Source organism: Glandiceps talaboti, chromosome 7, assembly GCF_964340395.1.
Source record: "Glandiceps talaboti chromosome 7, keGlaTala1.1, whole genome shotgun sequence".
Taxonomy (NCBI): Eukaryota; Metazoa; Hemichordata; class Enteropneusta; family Spengelidae; genus Glandiceps; species Glandiceps talaboti.
The window spans coordinates 17,414,691-17,430,902 of record NC_135555.1 but is presented as its reverse complement, the minus strand read 5'-3'; the positions used below and the strand labels follow the sequence as shown (position 1 = coordinate 17,430,902).

Here is a 16,212-nt window from a genome sequence, read left to right as displayed (position 1 = left end):
TCAGTCCTTTCACAGTTGCTGTCATTCAATGAACTTTTAATCACTGACATTATGCTTTATTTGCAAAACTTACTGGCACCACAGTTAGTTCATAACAACATGTATTATATCATGTATATGTAAAGAGTTCTAGCTCTAGTTTAAATGCAATAAATGAAATAATTCCATCCTAGCTGCTTTGGTTGATATCCATTCATTGTCGAAAAAAGTCACTTTCACCACCTTTGCATTGTGGGACTTCTCCAAAAAGTGTGACACAAAAATATTCAAATTAGTCAAGAATTGACCTACTATACATAATGTATACTAGGGTAGAGATTTCTGGGTATGCAAACAATTGAAATGCTCATTATGCTTATGTGAGATGGGTTTTAGAAATTTAGTACCTGTTCCTTGGTAAACAAGCCTAATTAATCCTCACACATACCCATGCTTCATAAGTAAAAACAATAAACCGACAAACTCGATCAATTTACAAGCACTGGTAATGTAAGAACACCTCTGTTGTGTGCTTGTCCAATGTTCTATATTGCAGGTCAATTATTGGGTCACTGATTGTCTATTTATGCAAAGGTTACCCATTGTGTACCAAATAGAGCTGGGGAAAACACATAAAAATAAAGACGACATCACTTACACGGTACTTGTTACTATCAGTTGGATACAAGAAAGCTGTACCTGGAAGAACCCTACTACTGTATTGGAATTTCTAGAGTGTAGTTCTACACTATCATCCAGGATTAAAATTGGACTAGCTAACAGTAAGTTTAACATTGCTATCATGACTACAAAATCAAAATGGCCAATCGTTTGTCAATTACTTAAGATACGGACAAGTTATTAGTATTTAAGGTACTCTGGAGTGATCATCGAACTTTCCTACACAAACACAAAACCCTCCGGAGTTAGAAAAGTTTTCACACCACTGTACATGTAGCTATTTCAACTTACCCAAAATTTACTCCTTTGCATTATAAGTTTTTTCACACACAATTTCACTGTAGTATAAGACATTTCATCCATGAAATTATTCTAGTTAATGTGAGTTAGCAGACCTAACAAAGATACAAATAATGCAAGGATTCTGGATGTCACTCTTAGCTATTCAAGTAATGAAATAATTTGTCTCGCTTCTCTGACATTTATCAGGTGATTTTGACAACAAGCTATGCTACATGTACATACATGTATTATGGCATTCTCTGGATTCGCCCTGCTGGTTTTGTTTTTCACTGTGTGTAATAGTCAGCCAACTGCAGTCGACAAGTATACATGCAGACAACATCAGTCAAATACATATGATAACATAGAAGAAATCAAACAACAGCAAACATCTACAAATGATAAGATAGAAGCACTAGAAACTACCATGATGGACATCGTACAACACCAAACATCTACAAATGAGGAAATACAAGAACTGCACACCTCTATCAGCTCAATGATGGACATTTTACAGAACATACAGACCAAATTAGAAGATCTGACTAATACACCAAGTAAGTTAGTTACACTGATGAGTATTTGCTGTGAGGTATATAACTTGGATTAACATATTATACATGTTTTTATTAATCGGTTTTTGATACAGATACACCAGTAATTCAGTAAGCTAATATGATATACAAGTGATAGAGTACTAGAATCAGAAAGACTTTTATTTCACTTCCAAAAGTACTAAAACATGTGTTGTTAACCACACTAACCGGAAAAGACCAATGTTCTACTTTGGTGAAAGTCCTTGTATGCCGTGACAAAATCAGCATTATACAATGCATAGGTGCCTTTCCTCGCACACCAAAGATACCTTTCCTCTCACATCAAAGATGCCTTTCCTCTCACATTAAAGTCTTTATTGAGTTCTATTTGAATAATTGAATATGATTTTAATATCTATTACACAAGAAAGGAACTTAATTAGTACATATTTTTAACTTTATAAAACTATTATTTTCAAATTTAATTGTGGCCTATGTGAAGTAGCTAGACTTAAAAACATTTACAGGTTTCTACAACATTATTAAAAGCAACACCCATCTAGACTTACTCCCTTTGCATGTTTGGAACTTGAATCATACTTGTCATGTGACATAGGAATATGTTATTCTAGCACCTACAGCAAGAGATTGCTATGATCTGCTACAACAAGGAATTACACAGAGTGGTGTTTATACAGTAACCCCTGATAACAGTGCATCTATTGAAGTTTATTGTGACATGGACACAGATTCAGGAGGTTGGACGGTAAGCTGTATATATTTCCAAATTAAGAGAGAATGACAATTGCTGACTGAACATGTGTATACATACAGGTATACTTTTCTCATGACAAACTTTCACCTTCCTCTGAGTCTCTATCAAGTGTGTATGGAGGCTTTATAAAAGTTAAGAAAATGTGTCTTTCAAATGACATCAATTTTAACAATTCAATTCCCTCATCAACACACTTTCATGGAAGACATAACCCCCCCCCCCACACACACACACACACACGCACCTGGTTTGCTGTATGGCAAAGTTATTCTACAAAATTTGTAAATCTAAATTGACCTTGAAGATGAAAGTAAAGGTCAAAATTCAATGTCTGAATAGTAAGTGTACCTTGTGGATGTATACACTTAAATGGAGACTCTTGGTATAAAACAAGTTATTGAACAGTTACTGAATAATTTACTTTTTAACCATGAAGATGAAGGTCAAGGTCAAAGCGCTTAGTGTCCAGCGGAAAGCTTAACTCTTTAAGTACAGGTGCAGACACTAGAATGGTGTCTCTACCATACAAAACTTCACACATAATTGAGCATTTGACCTTGAAGATGGTGGTCAAGGTCAAAGTCAAAGTTTAATGCCTTGTTAGAAATTAAAGCTTAACATTAATAATGTGAGATGACACCGCAATGGTGTCCATATGTATCAACCTTTTGGAGATACAAATGTACAAGTATTGGGGAAAATGTGTCTATCACAAATATGCTGCAATTTTGACATACAGGTGACCGTCATGACATGCATATGTCCCAGATCATGAACTACCTTTGTGCATTACCTTTGACATGTGACTGTGCTTGACAGACAGACACACAAACAGACACATGGACAGAACCAAATGTTATAGCTCCATTTCTGCCATTTGTTCATCCTGTCTCATACACAAATGTTAAAGAAACCAAGTATGGGGATACGAGCTCCTACATGTAGTTTGCTATGCACCAACAAAACACCATCAAATATTCTATTAATTCAGCAATATCATATTTCGTTGTGTCAGTGCAGTAAGGTTGTATCTGCTGCAATACAATTTTACATGTACACATCACTGTGGAGTCAAATGGAACGAAGTCGCACAACAACGCGTTCTAATGTCGACAACTACACTTCCGGTCGGCTATGCTAATACACAGGAATGTTTGTTTCCCATTTTCAGTCGTAGACATCTCTTGTAATTTTGCTCTGGAAAGTTACTGTACATATTTAAATTTCCCACCTCCATAATTATATGAGCTTAAAACTTGCGTTTATCTTATTTGTTACAAATTAAACTGTTTGGAAGAAACATTCACGTGTATTGACATAGGCGACCAGAAGTGTAGGTGTCGACAAATGCAAGCGCGGTCACGAGACTGCGTTCCATTTGACTCCTCAGCGATACATAGAATTTTATTGCAGATAGCGAGAATTGTACAGCAGATACGACCTTACTGCACTGACATCACGATTTGTTTTGACACACATGTATCTTTACTTCATATAGAAAATATCTGGACTAGATTTTAAAAAATACCACCAATGGCATTATAGCACAACTGTACAGTTTTTAAAAATACTTATCCACATGCTGATCTATGCTAGGTATAGGTGTTCGTTTCCTGAATGATTATCCGGTAGCCTATCCAGCCATGTTGTTATCTTTGCAATATACGCGATCATTTGGCTGTTGCTATGGGCATGGTCATGTTGCAATGCTAGACATATTTGCATATATTGTATTTTCATTGACTTGTCTATGAATCCGTGATGTTATCTTCGCAAAATACATCATCACATGACTGTTGCTATGGGCGTAGTCTTGTTGCTAGGTATATTTGCACACATTATTTTCAATGTTTATTCATTTGTCCATCAATCCCTGATATCTTTGCAATATATGCAATCATTTGGCTGTTGCTATGGGCATGGTTGCTAGGGATATTTGCATACATTTTTTGAATATTTACTTGCCTATGTATGGTCAATATTGCTACGTCCAATCATGTCACTATATTTTGAACAAAATCTGCAGAATAACACTTCTTGAAACATCTCACCAAATTTCATTTTTTGACCAAAATTCACATTTGTACACTTAATTTGCATGTCGCTGATGAGATCATTATACTCTTAATATTTCTTCATCTATATACACCCCTAAATGCATCCCCATTAAATTTCAGTGCAATCTGATCAGTAGTTTTGCAATTAAAGATTTTTGACCAAAAAGACACATGATTTGCATATTAGTGATTGAATCATCGTATCACAAACAAATCTTAATCTACACACCCCTAAGGATATTCCCACCAAATTTCCAAACGATCTGGTTCCAAGAACCTTTATGGTAGACTGATTATAGTCATCATGCACTTATTGGCACCAATCTATGTATACATACTGTAAGCTTACATGATATGATATTGTCAGATTGAAACTAGTGAATTACAAATATTAGTGAATGATGGATGAGAATAATAATTGGTGAACGTGAATTGAAATCTGGAGATACTAGTAAATGGTGAATTAAAGCTTTTACTTCCTGGCAAATCATAAGTGAGCTAGAAGGAATATGCCCCCACAGACCCCAACCCCATCCCACCCCACCCAATCCTTATATTGGCAACATTCAAACTATTTGAGTTATTGACAAACCTGGTATAACAGCCTCTGACCTATTTAATTAATTGTTGCATGCGAGTGAGGAAACAATATGATGAATGACGATTGGCAATAGTGGATCATACATGTACATGAGCAGGGAAGAGTCAACTGCTTTGGCTCTGTTAAAGAGCATTGACAAAGCTGGCATAGAAACGTTAAACGTGACATACACATAGAATCACTCCTTTGACATTGAATACAGCACAGACCTTGGTAAGGACTGAATTACTCCAGATCTTCTCTATTGTAAATTACTTCTTAATTGTTCACAATACAATGCTGGTTTATTTTACAATCCCATAGGTGTTTCAGAGACGACAAGATGGAAGTGTTGATTTTTATCTCTACTGGGATGACTACAAGACTGGCTTTGGTAACTTGGATGGAGAATTCTGGTTGGGTAATGACAACATTTATAGACTAACTAATCAAGGTCGTCAGTATGAACTCAGAGTGGATCTGGAAGATTTTGAAAATGAGACAAGATATGCAGTGTATGATGGATTTTCTATCAGTGATGAGACTGATAATTACAGACTGAATATTGGATCTTACAGTGGAGATGCAGGTAGGATCATCAATATACAGAAAATTTGCTTTCATCATTTCCTGGATAAGATAAAATTTCAACTGTCTGCAATACAGGAATGAAAAGAAATATATATATATATACCGCAGTGGCAGAGCGCAATAGTTTTGGTGGTTCTGGAAGTCTTTCTTGGTTATAACTCGGAGTTCCATGCATAGTGCAATCATCAGATAACTGGATTCTACTCTCTGGGTGTGCTGTATATATAGGGTGCTGACAATAGAAATATCATCACTATTGTCTATGTGTTGGTGGGTTGGTGCTGTGTGTGTGAAGGTGTTGGTTGTTATTCTGTGAGGTATTGGGTGTGGACAAGTAGGTGTTGGCGGGTTGTTACATGTCGGGCTTTGATGTTCCGTTAGTTAACAGGTTTAGTTTAGGTGATAGATGCTCTATTGAAGTTGGACAAATAAAACTTATTCTCGTGTCGGCATTTGGATATCAACTCAGTTCTTTTGTTTAGTGTGGAGTTTTTGTCTGCTTTGATAATGGTTAGTTTTTCGGTGAAACACAGGTTGCATCGTTGTGTTTTATTGGTGTATGCTTGGGCTGTCTTGCTGATGGACCAGGATACGGAAAAGGGCTCATTGTTTCTTTTCAGTTTCCAAATGTGTTTTGATAGTTCTGTGCTGTTTTCGTGTTTTTCATGTTTGAATGACTGTTTGAGGTTGGCATATCTCTGTTTGAAGTTGTTCTCTGTTAGACCGATATGTTTTCCAGAAAACATCATATACCAAGCCACCGTCCATGGAAATAAACAAACAAAAGTATATATCGGTCTAACAGAGAACAACTTCAAACAGAGATAAGCATTATATGCTTCATTAGCATGGCTCTAATTGACCCTGGATAAGAATGGCATACTCATTTTTGACCAATGCCATCTCCATCCATCATGGCGTATCCTACTGTTGATCACCTACACAACACTAAGTCTTCCATGTCAAATACTAATAGTTTCCCTTGCTGGAGGAAATAAATAAGATATCCAAAGCCCAAGAATTGTTCAATGTTCACTCAAAACAATCACATTAGGTCGGGCTCAGCATAGGCCTACCATTGTTCTTCTTAACCACATAGACACAGCACAGTAGATCATGTACATAATTATGTAAATCCACACAGAAATTAATCCCGCTTCAGGCCTTTCACAAATGAACTTGCAACTGTAGAAAATTAACAAAACTATACACTGTACAGTATTAAATAATTCACTGTTTATATATAAGTTTAGTGACATAAATGTATGTTGCACTTGACTTCTTACCAGGAAATCATATCCACAATGGAAGAAATTCAACAGATATTCAAGTTCTCAGGTATACCATTCCCAAGGAGTGGTTTATTACTTAATTATAATGTTGAATAATAATATTTTGATGCCAAGGAGATATTGCAGTTGTTGATACAACACACTAAGAGTTATTAATTGATAGTTAGCATTACCATGATTATGAATAATAAACAATTAGCAACACAAATATTTTTAGTAGCAGTAGTACTAGTATTTATTTCTTGTAAAAAATGTGCTATACATGCATCTCAGCGCATTATACAGACTGACATGTAACAATTGCAAAAGTGAATAAATGAGGAAAGAAAATAACAACACACGCACATACATACATACATACATACATACATACATACATACAGACATACAGACATACACACATACACACACACACACACACACACACACACACACACACAGGAAAAAACATCAGCACTAAGTATAAAAATATCAAAATAATTCACATTGTATAAAATCTGACCAGTTTTATAATAATATACTGATATTGCATATGTCATTTTAGGAGATCAAATTTAATTTCTTCAGGGGATGCAGTTCAGTTCCAAAAACAGGGACATAGAACTACTAATTTTGCAATTATAAGTTTGCAGGAGCATGGTGATATCTGGATTGTATTAAATGATAATTATAAACATTGTACAATATATCTATCATTACAGGAGATTCATTAACTCCTCACCAGGGTTTGCAGTTCAGTACTAGCGATAGGGACCATGACCAATATGAAATCGGTAATTGTGCTGCTGCATACACAGGAGCATGGTGGTATGGACGTTGTCACTATTCAAACCTTAATGGTCAATATCTAGGTGGACAGACTCCTCAATATGGAACTGGTGTGGTGTGGCTTCATTGGAAGGGAGTTTACTATTCTCTGAAGCATACAGAGATGAAAATAAGACCATTGATATAGACTACAAGTTGAATATTGATCTAAGATCTAAATGTATCAACACCTGTATGGTATATGTCTCATTTGTTGATTTTTCACTATAACCATAAATTAACATTTAGTAATTGAAAACAATACCTATATAAATTTAAATTCTCATTGAAAGGCTGACATCACATGCATCATGGTCATTTTGACACCTTGTACAGTAAGACAAAATTTGATTGGCTGCAACCAAATCTCGTTGGACTTTGCAGAATATTGGGTAGGTTTAGTACAGTTCTGGTTTAGAAGCCTGGTAAGGTTGAACAACATGACATATGTTAGTCTAGTCCAGAGTAACCAAGAGAAAAATTTTCCATTTATTTTTAATAACATGAAAAATAGCTCCAATGGCATTGTAGCACAACTGTATTTAGCTGTTGCTATGGGTGTGGTCCTGTTGCTAGGCATGTTTGCATACATTTGTTGAATCTCTAGTCACTTACATACCCATCCCTGTTATCTTTGTAATATGCATCATCATTTCAATGTTGCTAAGGGCATGATCATGGTTTCTAGGGTAATTGGGTGAAATGTTTTCAGCAATAACTGCAGATTAATAACTCAAGAAAAATCCCACCAAGTTTCAGCCCATTCACCATGCAGTTTCAATACATGTTTTTGACCAAAATTGAGATTTTTAGACCTAATTTACATATCACTGATGGGATCATCATGTTATGAATACAGCTTCATCTACACATCCCCAGATGCATCCCCATTAAATTTCAGCCCAATCTGCTCAGTAGTTTTGGAACTACATTTTTGACAAAAAGACACATTTTTAGACCTAATTTACATATCACTGATGGGATCATCATGTCATGAACAGTTCTTAATCTAAACATCCCTAAGAACAATCCCACTAAATTTCAGCTGAATCTGCTAAATAGTTTTGGAATTATAGATTTTTGACCAAAAAGACACATTTTAGCCCTAATTTGCATAGCACTGGTGGGATCATCATGTAATGAACAATTCTAAATATAAACCACCTGAAGAACATTCCAACCAAATTTCAGCCTATTAAATCTTTTTGGGAACGAAAGATTTTTTGACCAAAAAGACACATTTTTATACCTAATTTGCATATCACTGATGGGATCATCATGTCACGAGCAATTCTAAATATAAACACCTCTAAGAACATTCAAAACAAATTTCAGATCAATCTGCTGAGTAGTTTTGGAGTTTAAGTTATTTTATTTTACCAAAAATCAGATTTGTGACAAATCACACACCGGTGGTAAGCTTATAAGATCATTTTGATTTAAATAATTTCCAAACTAGACACCCAAGGTAACATACCCACCAACCATCATGGCAATCTATCCAATGGTTTTTGACTTTAAGTTGTTTACACACACACACACACACACACACACATGCACAAACACACACATACATACACAGACAGACAGACAGACAGACACTTTGCCATGCCTGTATAGTGAGACAGACAGACAGACAGACAGACAGACAGACAGAGACTTTGTCATGCCTATAGCACTACTGAACCTTATCAGTTCAGTTGTGCTAAAAATGAGATATTTTGATGTGGGTGTGATAATTGTATCAGTTTAAAGTACATGTAAATTTGACTTTATTATACAGTATTCTAATGACATAAGTTATTTGTTGATATAAATGAATGAATAATCATGTTTGTTATATACATCTACATGTAGATATTTTCACCACAGGAAATTTTGGGGGTTTTGCAGTCTTCAACTATATCTCAAAGACTAATTTCCACTAATTACCAGATTGGTGCATTGTGTTCATATACAAGAAAGCATTTCAGTCACTATTTACTCTCTGTTTTTGTTGTCTAGCAAAATAAACAAAAATAAAGCTTTAGCGAAAATTTTCACGTTCACAGTATATATTGAAAATTACCGCTGGTCTACTTTCAAGACATGTTATTGTTGTTTTTGTTTTGTTTTGGGGTTTGTTTGTTTGTTTGTTTGTTTGTTGTTGTTGTTGTTGTTGTTGTTGTTTTGGTTGTTTGTTGTTATTTTTGGGGGGTGTCAATTGATGTACATGTTTTAAAATTTCACCATCAATATATTTGTAATCCATTTTAACATTTTATAATGATATTTAGCATTTATCTTTTCTAGCTTGTAAATAATTACCATTTCATATTTTTGATGAGTTCATTTAGTAATTAAGTCAATATATCAATCAATCAATCAATGAATTGAACATTATAAGCAAAGATAAAGAAGAGGAAAATGTAAAATAGTCTGCAAAAATAACATATAATTGGATATTTCATTTATTTTGTTATTATTGCATAAGCAAACAATATTTTTTGATGGGATTTTGACCAGAAATTGAGAGAGACAGCTGGTGGATTCCTACAATAATTAACTTTTGTTATTTCTGTAATTATTTTTTTCCACAAAGCAATGTCAAATACTCAAGTTTATCATGTGTTAGTGTGTATACATTTACCAAATTGTCTTCATTAAGTTTCCATTTTCCATATCATAAAGTAGATATTGTACAATTCCATCCAAATACTCAAGATTATTGAAAGTGTGTGTATACAATGTACCAGAGATTTCAGTTTTGTTTTCCATATATTGTGTAAATCATAATTTTGACTGTAGTGAAATAGCTTCATTACTTCAATCTATTTCATATTCATATTGTATTTTTATATGTATTTTTATATCTTGGAATAAACATCAATATAACTAACCTTACCAAGTAAGGACTTTAGCCACTCAGAAACAAACAGCAGGCAGCGACAGCAATCGAATCTGCAACCTGTAGATTCCAATAGTAACTAATAGGACTATAGAAATGACCCCTAGTCTGGATGCCAACATAGTTTCTCTAACTAAACCATGTCTGGTCAAAGTTCCTCAATCAGCACAAAAAATTGTTCATCCAATCAGTGAACCCCAACTGTTATAGTGACATAAACAGTGTATAAGTAGTCTCCTGAGCTGACAAATATACCATAGTTGGACATTACATAACTGCCCCCAATACACACTAACTTGATTAACAAGACATGATGTTAATGGCTGTATGGGTGGCTGTGGATGAATTTTCAATTGCATCTCATGCATCTCAGGACTTCTAGAGTAACAACTTTGACTATACTGTGAGTGGAGGTGTAAATGGTAATGATACAGTATAAGAACTAGACCAAAATGACCCATGTCCATTTGTACATCTGTCTGTGGTCAGCCATATCTCTTACAGAGGCCCAGGTCTTTGTCTTCAGATTCTTATAGCAAAGCTATTACATAAGCTACATTTCCTATTGTCATGGTTACAACTTCCTAGGGATTCCAAAGTTGATTGTTGGATGCTTACTGGACCATTTAGTCAGCTGTGCTCAATTTAACGTTTCTTTGTAAGTTACAACTTAAATAATGACACGTAAGCTCTGAGTTGTATATCCTACTAGTACTAGTACTATTAATACCACCATGCCTGTCTTTGTGTTATAAACACCACAGTGGTATTAGTAGTGATGCCTTGACAATGTCATTATACCACAGCATCATAAACTCTATTATTCACTATATACACTGGCATTTAACTTTTATCAGGTCACAGTGGGTGATGTTCTTACAACTGGCCATCTGGAGTCTGCACCTTATTAATGCTTTAGGGAGTCTGGTGACCCACGTTTATCAACAAAGTTTGGGAAAGTTTGTCACAGATTAAAGTGTTTTCCCTTTCCTGAATTCAAATTCATTCACCCATCCGGTGTATCTGTTACAAACTCACACAAATATCAAGTGTACTTTAAACTTTTATCAACAACTTCATACTTTCAACTTCATCAAAAAATTCAAACTTACCGTTATCAAACAAGTTAAAATCTTGTTAATACACAGAACCACACACCCAAAGCTGTGGACTTGTATTGCCAGCCATCCTACCTTTCATGAGTTTGTCCTGCACTGTTGGGGACACACTGGGTCCTGCCATTGTCAGTGATATGCTTTGAACAGTGATAGGCTCTTTTACTGTACACATGTATATGCTTTAAGATAGCGGTCTGATATTGACTGCGAGGTAAAAAAATGGTCTGAAGACTGGAGACTAATTGTCTGTGCAGAATGTCTTGCTGGCACTATTGGACTGCCTTTACACACAAGCTGGTTTAATAGCTGACAAGTGTTATCACTGAGGCACACTGTAAACCACTGGTGGTTTTATGTTTGCAAGCCAACATTAGTTGTCAGGGGCAACATGGTATTATGTGTACTACACATACTGTACATAGAGTTCTGAAACTCCTGATGTCTACAGCTCTGTGTCTGTGTATTGTTACAAGGGATCCTAACACAATGAGAGAGTGTCAACTTACCTATAGGGAACCAGAGACCAGTATCTCTTAGGTAATTATTGAGGAACTTTCTGGTGATACCAGGCTCTACTGTCACATCAAAATCTTCGGCATTCAGTTCCACTACCTTGTCCATCTTGGTAAGGTCAATACAAACACTCCCCTACAAATGTATAAAACACATCAAGGGAACAATGGCTTCATTTATGCATAGGCATCATATTGCCATACCGGGTACTTACCAGCTTAACCTGGATAAAACATGGGGGGGGGGGGGGGGGGGGGGGCATTGTCATACCCATTGGGGTAGGTTTTTGTCAACACACTGAAATATGTATAGGAGTGACACATTTTTCAAGGCCTTGTCATTGGAAGTGCTACTTTTTATAAGTACCACAGTGTCATTTAAAAGTATTCAAAGTGTCTTCATACATGCCTGATTCTTCTTCAAAATGGAGATGACAATGTCATGTTATTTGTTCTTCAGGAGGTCTTTCTTGGAGTAAGGATATTAATTGTAAACAAAAGTTGTCAAAAAATTTTCTGGAGGATATGATTCATAATACATGTACTATGCACAAGCCAAGTTATTGTCTTTGAACAGAAAATATGGATTATATACCCTGCTCATTCTATGTCACTACGACAACCCATGTTTAAGTCACTAGTTTTGTGGTGCTAAAAATATGCGTCAAAATATTCCAAATTGCCATTACTTTTCCCATTTTTAAAAAAATCAATTATGCTTGAGGAGATATAATTATATTAGTCCCCAATTTTTTTCTTCATTCAGCTGAAAAAAATACTCGTGACCTAAAGGTTGCTACTACTCATCTCACGACTAGTAGTGACAAGGCCCCTTAGGTCACTCATAGTTTCCTTGGCAGAGCGAATAAAAATATTGGGAATAATATCGTAATTATCCTCTGCAGGGGTGGGGGTGGGGAGGAGTATGAAAATAAGTGTATTAAGTATTATACAAATTATACATACCTTTACACCTGTAGCAGCGCCCTCTAGTCCTGTACCTGATCCAAATGGAACCATTGGTATACTGTGCTGACTACAGAGCTTAGCAACTTGACTCACTTCTTCTGTATTTCCTGGCCATACTACAACATCCGGGGGTATGCACCTATTATAGAGATACATCTCATGTTTAGTTATTACAGGGGGTGTGCAACTGTGAAAACTTGATGATAGATTATCATAGCCTCTGACCTTTCCTATTAAATGCGGTGTTTGGAAATTAAAAATATGTGTACATTGTTTGGATGTCAAGAGACAAGCCATGAATACTTTATTAGCCTACATTGTCATAAATTAGTATAAAAATGTCAACAAGATAATATTGTGATAGTAGACATCCTACACTTTGCTCAACTCCTATTATTCAATATGCTCTCATATATTTTTCCTCATCTCGTCAAAGATTGAATGTACTGCTAGAATGTAATCGACTAACTCATATTCAGGTGGTGTTGCCATAGTGTGTTTGTAAAAACAAAAGTTTATACAGTTGGCCTCTAGGAGCGCTGTTCATAAGCATGTTTTTGACCAATGAGAAAAGAAATGACAGCTATGATTGGTGAGATTTATTACTGAGGCCTAACAAAAAAAAATTATGTGGTTCCGATTACATTCAATTTTGGATCAGGTGGGGTAGGTAGATCTTTTATTTTATTTTTTTTAAATATATATACATATTTCAAAATATGAGAGTGTCTAGTTCAGGTAGTTATATTTTCTGTTGATTTCCATATAGTCTCTGTGTTATTATTGGTTTCTTATCATCAGATTTACAGCCATTACAGATTGGAAGAACAGTTTTATATTGTCTTTTTAAGTTGATGTCAGTTTCCTCATCCATTATTTCTTGCAAGACTTCACAATTTTCGCGATTTTATAATTTTTTTCTTGAATACGTAAAAAAAAGTTTATGGTTGGCATGAAAAACTAGATGGGGGGGTCGGGTAACTGGAACCACACAATTTTTTTAGGGCCTAAAAGAATTATCCATTCCCAGTGTGTTTCAAGACAAAAATTGGTTTGCATTATCCACCAGTTAAAACATTCTACTCTTTCAGATGACATATTGACACATTTTTAGGAACTCAAGAAGTAGTTTTAGCCATTTTTTGCTGACTGCTTCATCATGCATGTGTAAGCTGTCATGTGATTTTAGACCTCCTGTCTCTGCATGTGAGGTGCCCTCTTGTGGGCACATCTGACTGTAAGGAGGGTGACTGGCATATCGTCCTTTGTACATCTACTTCCCTCCTCACAGATTAATCATAATTCTAGAACTTAGTATTTTATAAGTCACTACTTTGCCATACTTGTGCCAGGATTCATCTTTGCCATGGTGTTCTCTGACTGGGAGGGCAGTTGACACATTATCACTACCAACCAGGGTCTTGAAAGCAGCAATCACATCTTTAGATATACTGAGTGGAGTCTGAAATGAAAAGAGAATCATATTCTGAGTATATTCTGAAAGGTAATCAAGACAATAAGAATAAAATAACAATTTTGTCGTTCCTATGAGGCCTAAAAAAAATTTTTGGTTCTAGTTACCTAACCCCCACCTAGTTTTTCATCGCTGACCCTAAACTTTTTATATTATATATATATTTGAGAAACAAAAATAAAATCATGAAAATTTTTAAGTCTCACAAGAAATAGTGGATATATAAAACTGTTCTTCCAATCTGCAATGGCTGTACATCAAACCAATAACACAGAGACCATATGGAAAACAATGGAAAACACAACTACCTGAACTAAACTCTCTCACATAAAAAAACAAAATCTACCTCCCCCACCTATTCTAAAATTGAGCGTAATCAGAACCACAAAGTTTTTTTTAAAGCCTTTCCAGTCCATATCTATCTACCTGTTCTTATACTTTTAGTAAATATTCTAGGTACTTTTTGAACAGTTTTGCTAAATGAAGGATTAAAACAGAAAAATTCCAATTGATTTCTATAAACTGACTGACAACAATAATGATTGTCATGTTTAGACCTTTATCTTCACATTACTAAATACAAAATGTGTACATTATTAATGAAAATTTCTACTCACAGTCAAACAATTTCTTGGGAGCAAATTCAAAATGTCTTGTCAGCATTGTCAGGGGTACGGTGTACTACAATGGGCTATTGTCACATGTCTCAGAAGTCTGAAGAGACATGTGAAATGAGCTTGAGACAAAGTTGATCTTGATGCACACCCCCTGATAATGCTAAGGAGATATCAGAGAAGCATTTTGTCGATAGAAATTTTCATTTGTAACTATGAACCCAGAGTTTGGTGAACAATCATTCTTATATTAAATACTTAAATATTTGTTTGTTGACAGCCCAGGAAAATATGGGAAAAGCATGACCTCCTTTCTGTAACAAGCCCTACCCAACTGAAGAGGATGGGGACGAATTTGATTTCAAATCATGGTCATAGCCTGGACCAAATTGTCTATACACATGTACCTCCATGCAGTAACTCTACAAACCAACAAGACTGCTACAAAGACACAGAGGTGTCATTCAAATTTCATTTCAAATATATATCTGCATGAAAATTCTGAAAACAGGAAACAAAATGTTCTATATCAATTTATCATATTTCTGGCCTTATATATTTGAGTGAGAATAGTAGAAAGCATGGTGAATTGAATCTGTTATCATGAGACAGGACCTATAAATCTAAAAGAAAAAAATGTACTCTGTTATATACTTTATATACATAGCACTTTTTTCTCATTTCTTTCTTGCTTAGGTCCTGATTTAAGAGCCTGTGATAGACAGGTACAAAGGTTGACAGCAGGATCAGAAACCTGTCACATTGTCACCACCCTTGCCAAGATCGTCATTCTGTTTTGGACTGTTAAACCGTTAAAACAGAATTTTAAACATGGGGAGGGGGCGGGGGTTAGGTAAGTTAAAACTTTAAACATTATCTACAAGGTGAAAGTGTTATTAAATTGAATCCTCCCATCCTGTGACAAAACTCTTGAGCTATCACAGACTAGCTGTAATCGTTAATTTGTTTTTTGAGCCTTTTATCGTTATGAGGTTTGCACTAAAACCTAAAACAATTATTGCAGATATCACCACACACTTAAATCAACACAAGAATTT

The 16,212-nt window shown here is 35.3% G+C and overlaps 2 protein-coding genes across 2 annotated transcripts in view; one reads left to right on the top strand and one right to left on the bottom strand.

Moving 5' to 3' along the window:
• Positions 1–16,212, bottom strand: part of LOC144437531 (putative D-lactate dehydrogenase, mitochondrial) — a 34,600-nt gene that overhangs the window by 17,862 nt on the left and 526 nt on the right. Inside the window, exons 2-4 of the mRNA XM_078126475.1 lie at positions 14,410–14,528; positions 13,064–13,205; positions 12,092–12,233 (exon numbers count right to left, since the gene is read on the bottom strand). Coding sequence (XP_077982601.1) covers positions 12,092–12,233; positions 13,064–13,205; positions 14,410–14,528 — 403 coding nt within the window. The remainder of the gene's footprint in view (positions 1–12,091; positions 12,234–13,063; positions 13,206–14,409; positions 14,529–16,212) is intronic.
• Positions 1,193–7,728, top strand: LOC144437300 (microfibril-associated glycoprotein 4-like). Its single transcript, XM_078126223.1, has 4 exons — positions 1,193–1,499; positions 2,111–2,244; positions 5,215–5,479; positions 7,475–7,728. The coding sequence occupies exons 1-4, from the start codon at positions 1,193–1,195 to the stop codon at positions 7,726–7,728; spliced, it is 960 nt and encodes a 319-aa protein (XP_077982349.1).

Bases quoted from the DNA above. Each gene is read 5' to 3' on its own strand.
- LOC144437300 (XM_078126223.1), top strand. From the start codon at position 1,193: ATGGCATTCTCTGGATTCGCCCTGCTGGTTTTGTTTTTCACTGTGTGT. The intron at 2,245-5,214 runs GTAAGCTGTATA...ACAATCCCATAG, and splicing joins CAGATTCAGGAGGTTGGACG to GTGTTTCAGAGACGACAAGA. The intron at 5,480-7,474 runs GTAGGATCATCA...CTATCATTACAG, and splicing joins ATCTTACAGTGGAGATGCAG to GAGATTCATTAACTCCTCAC.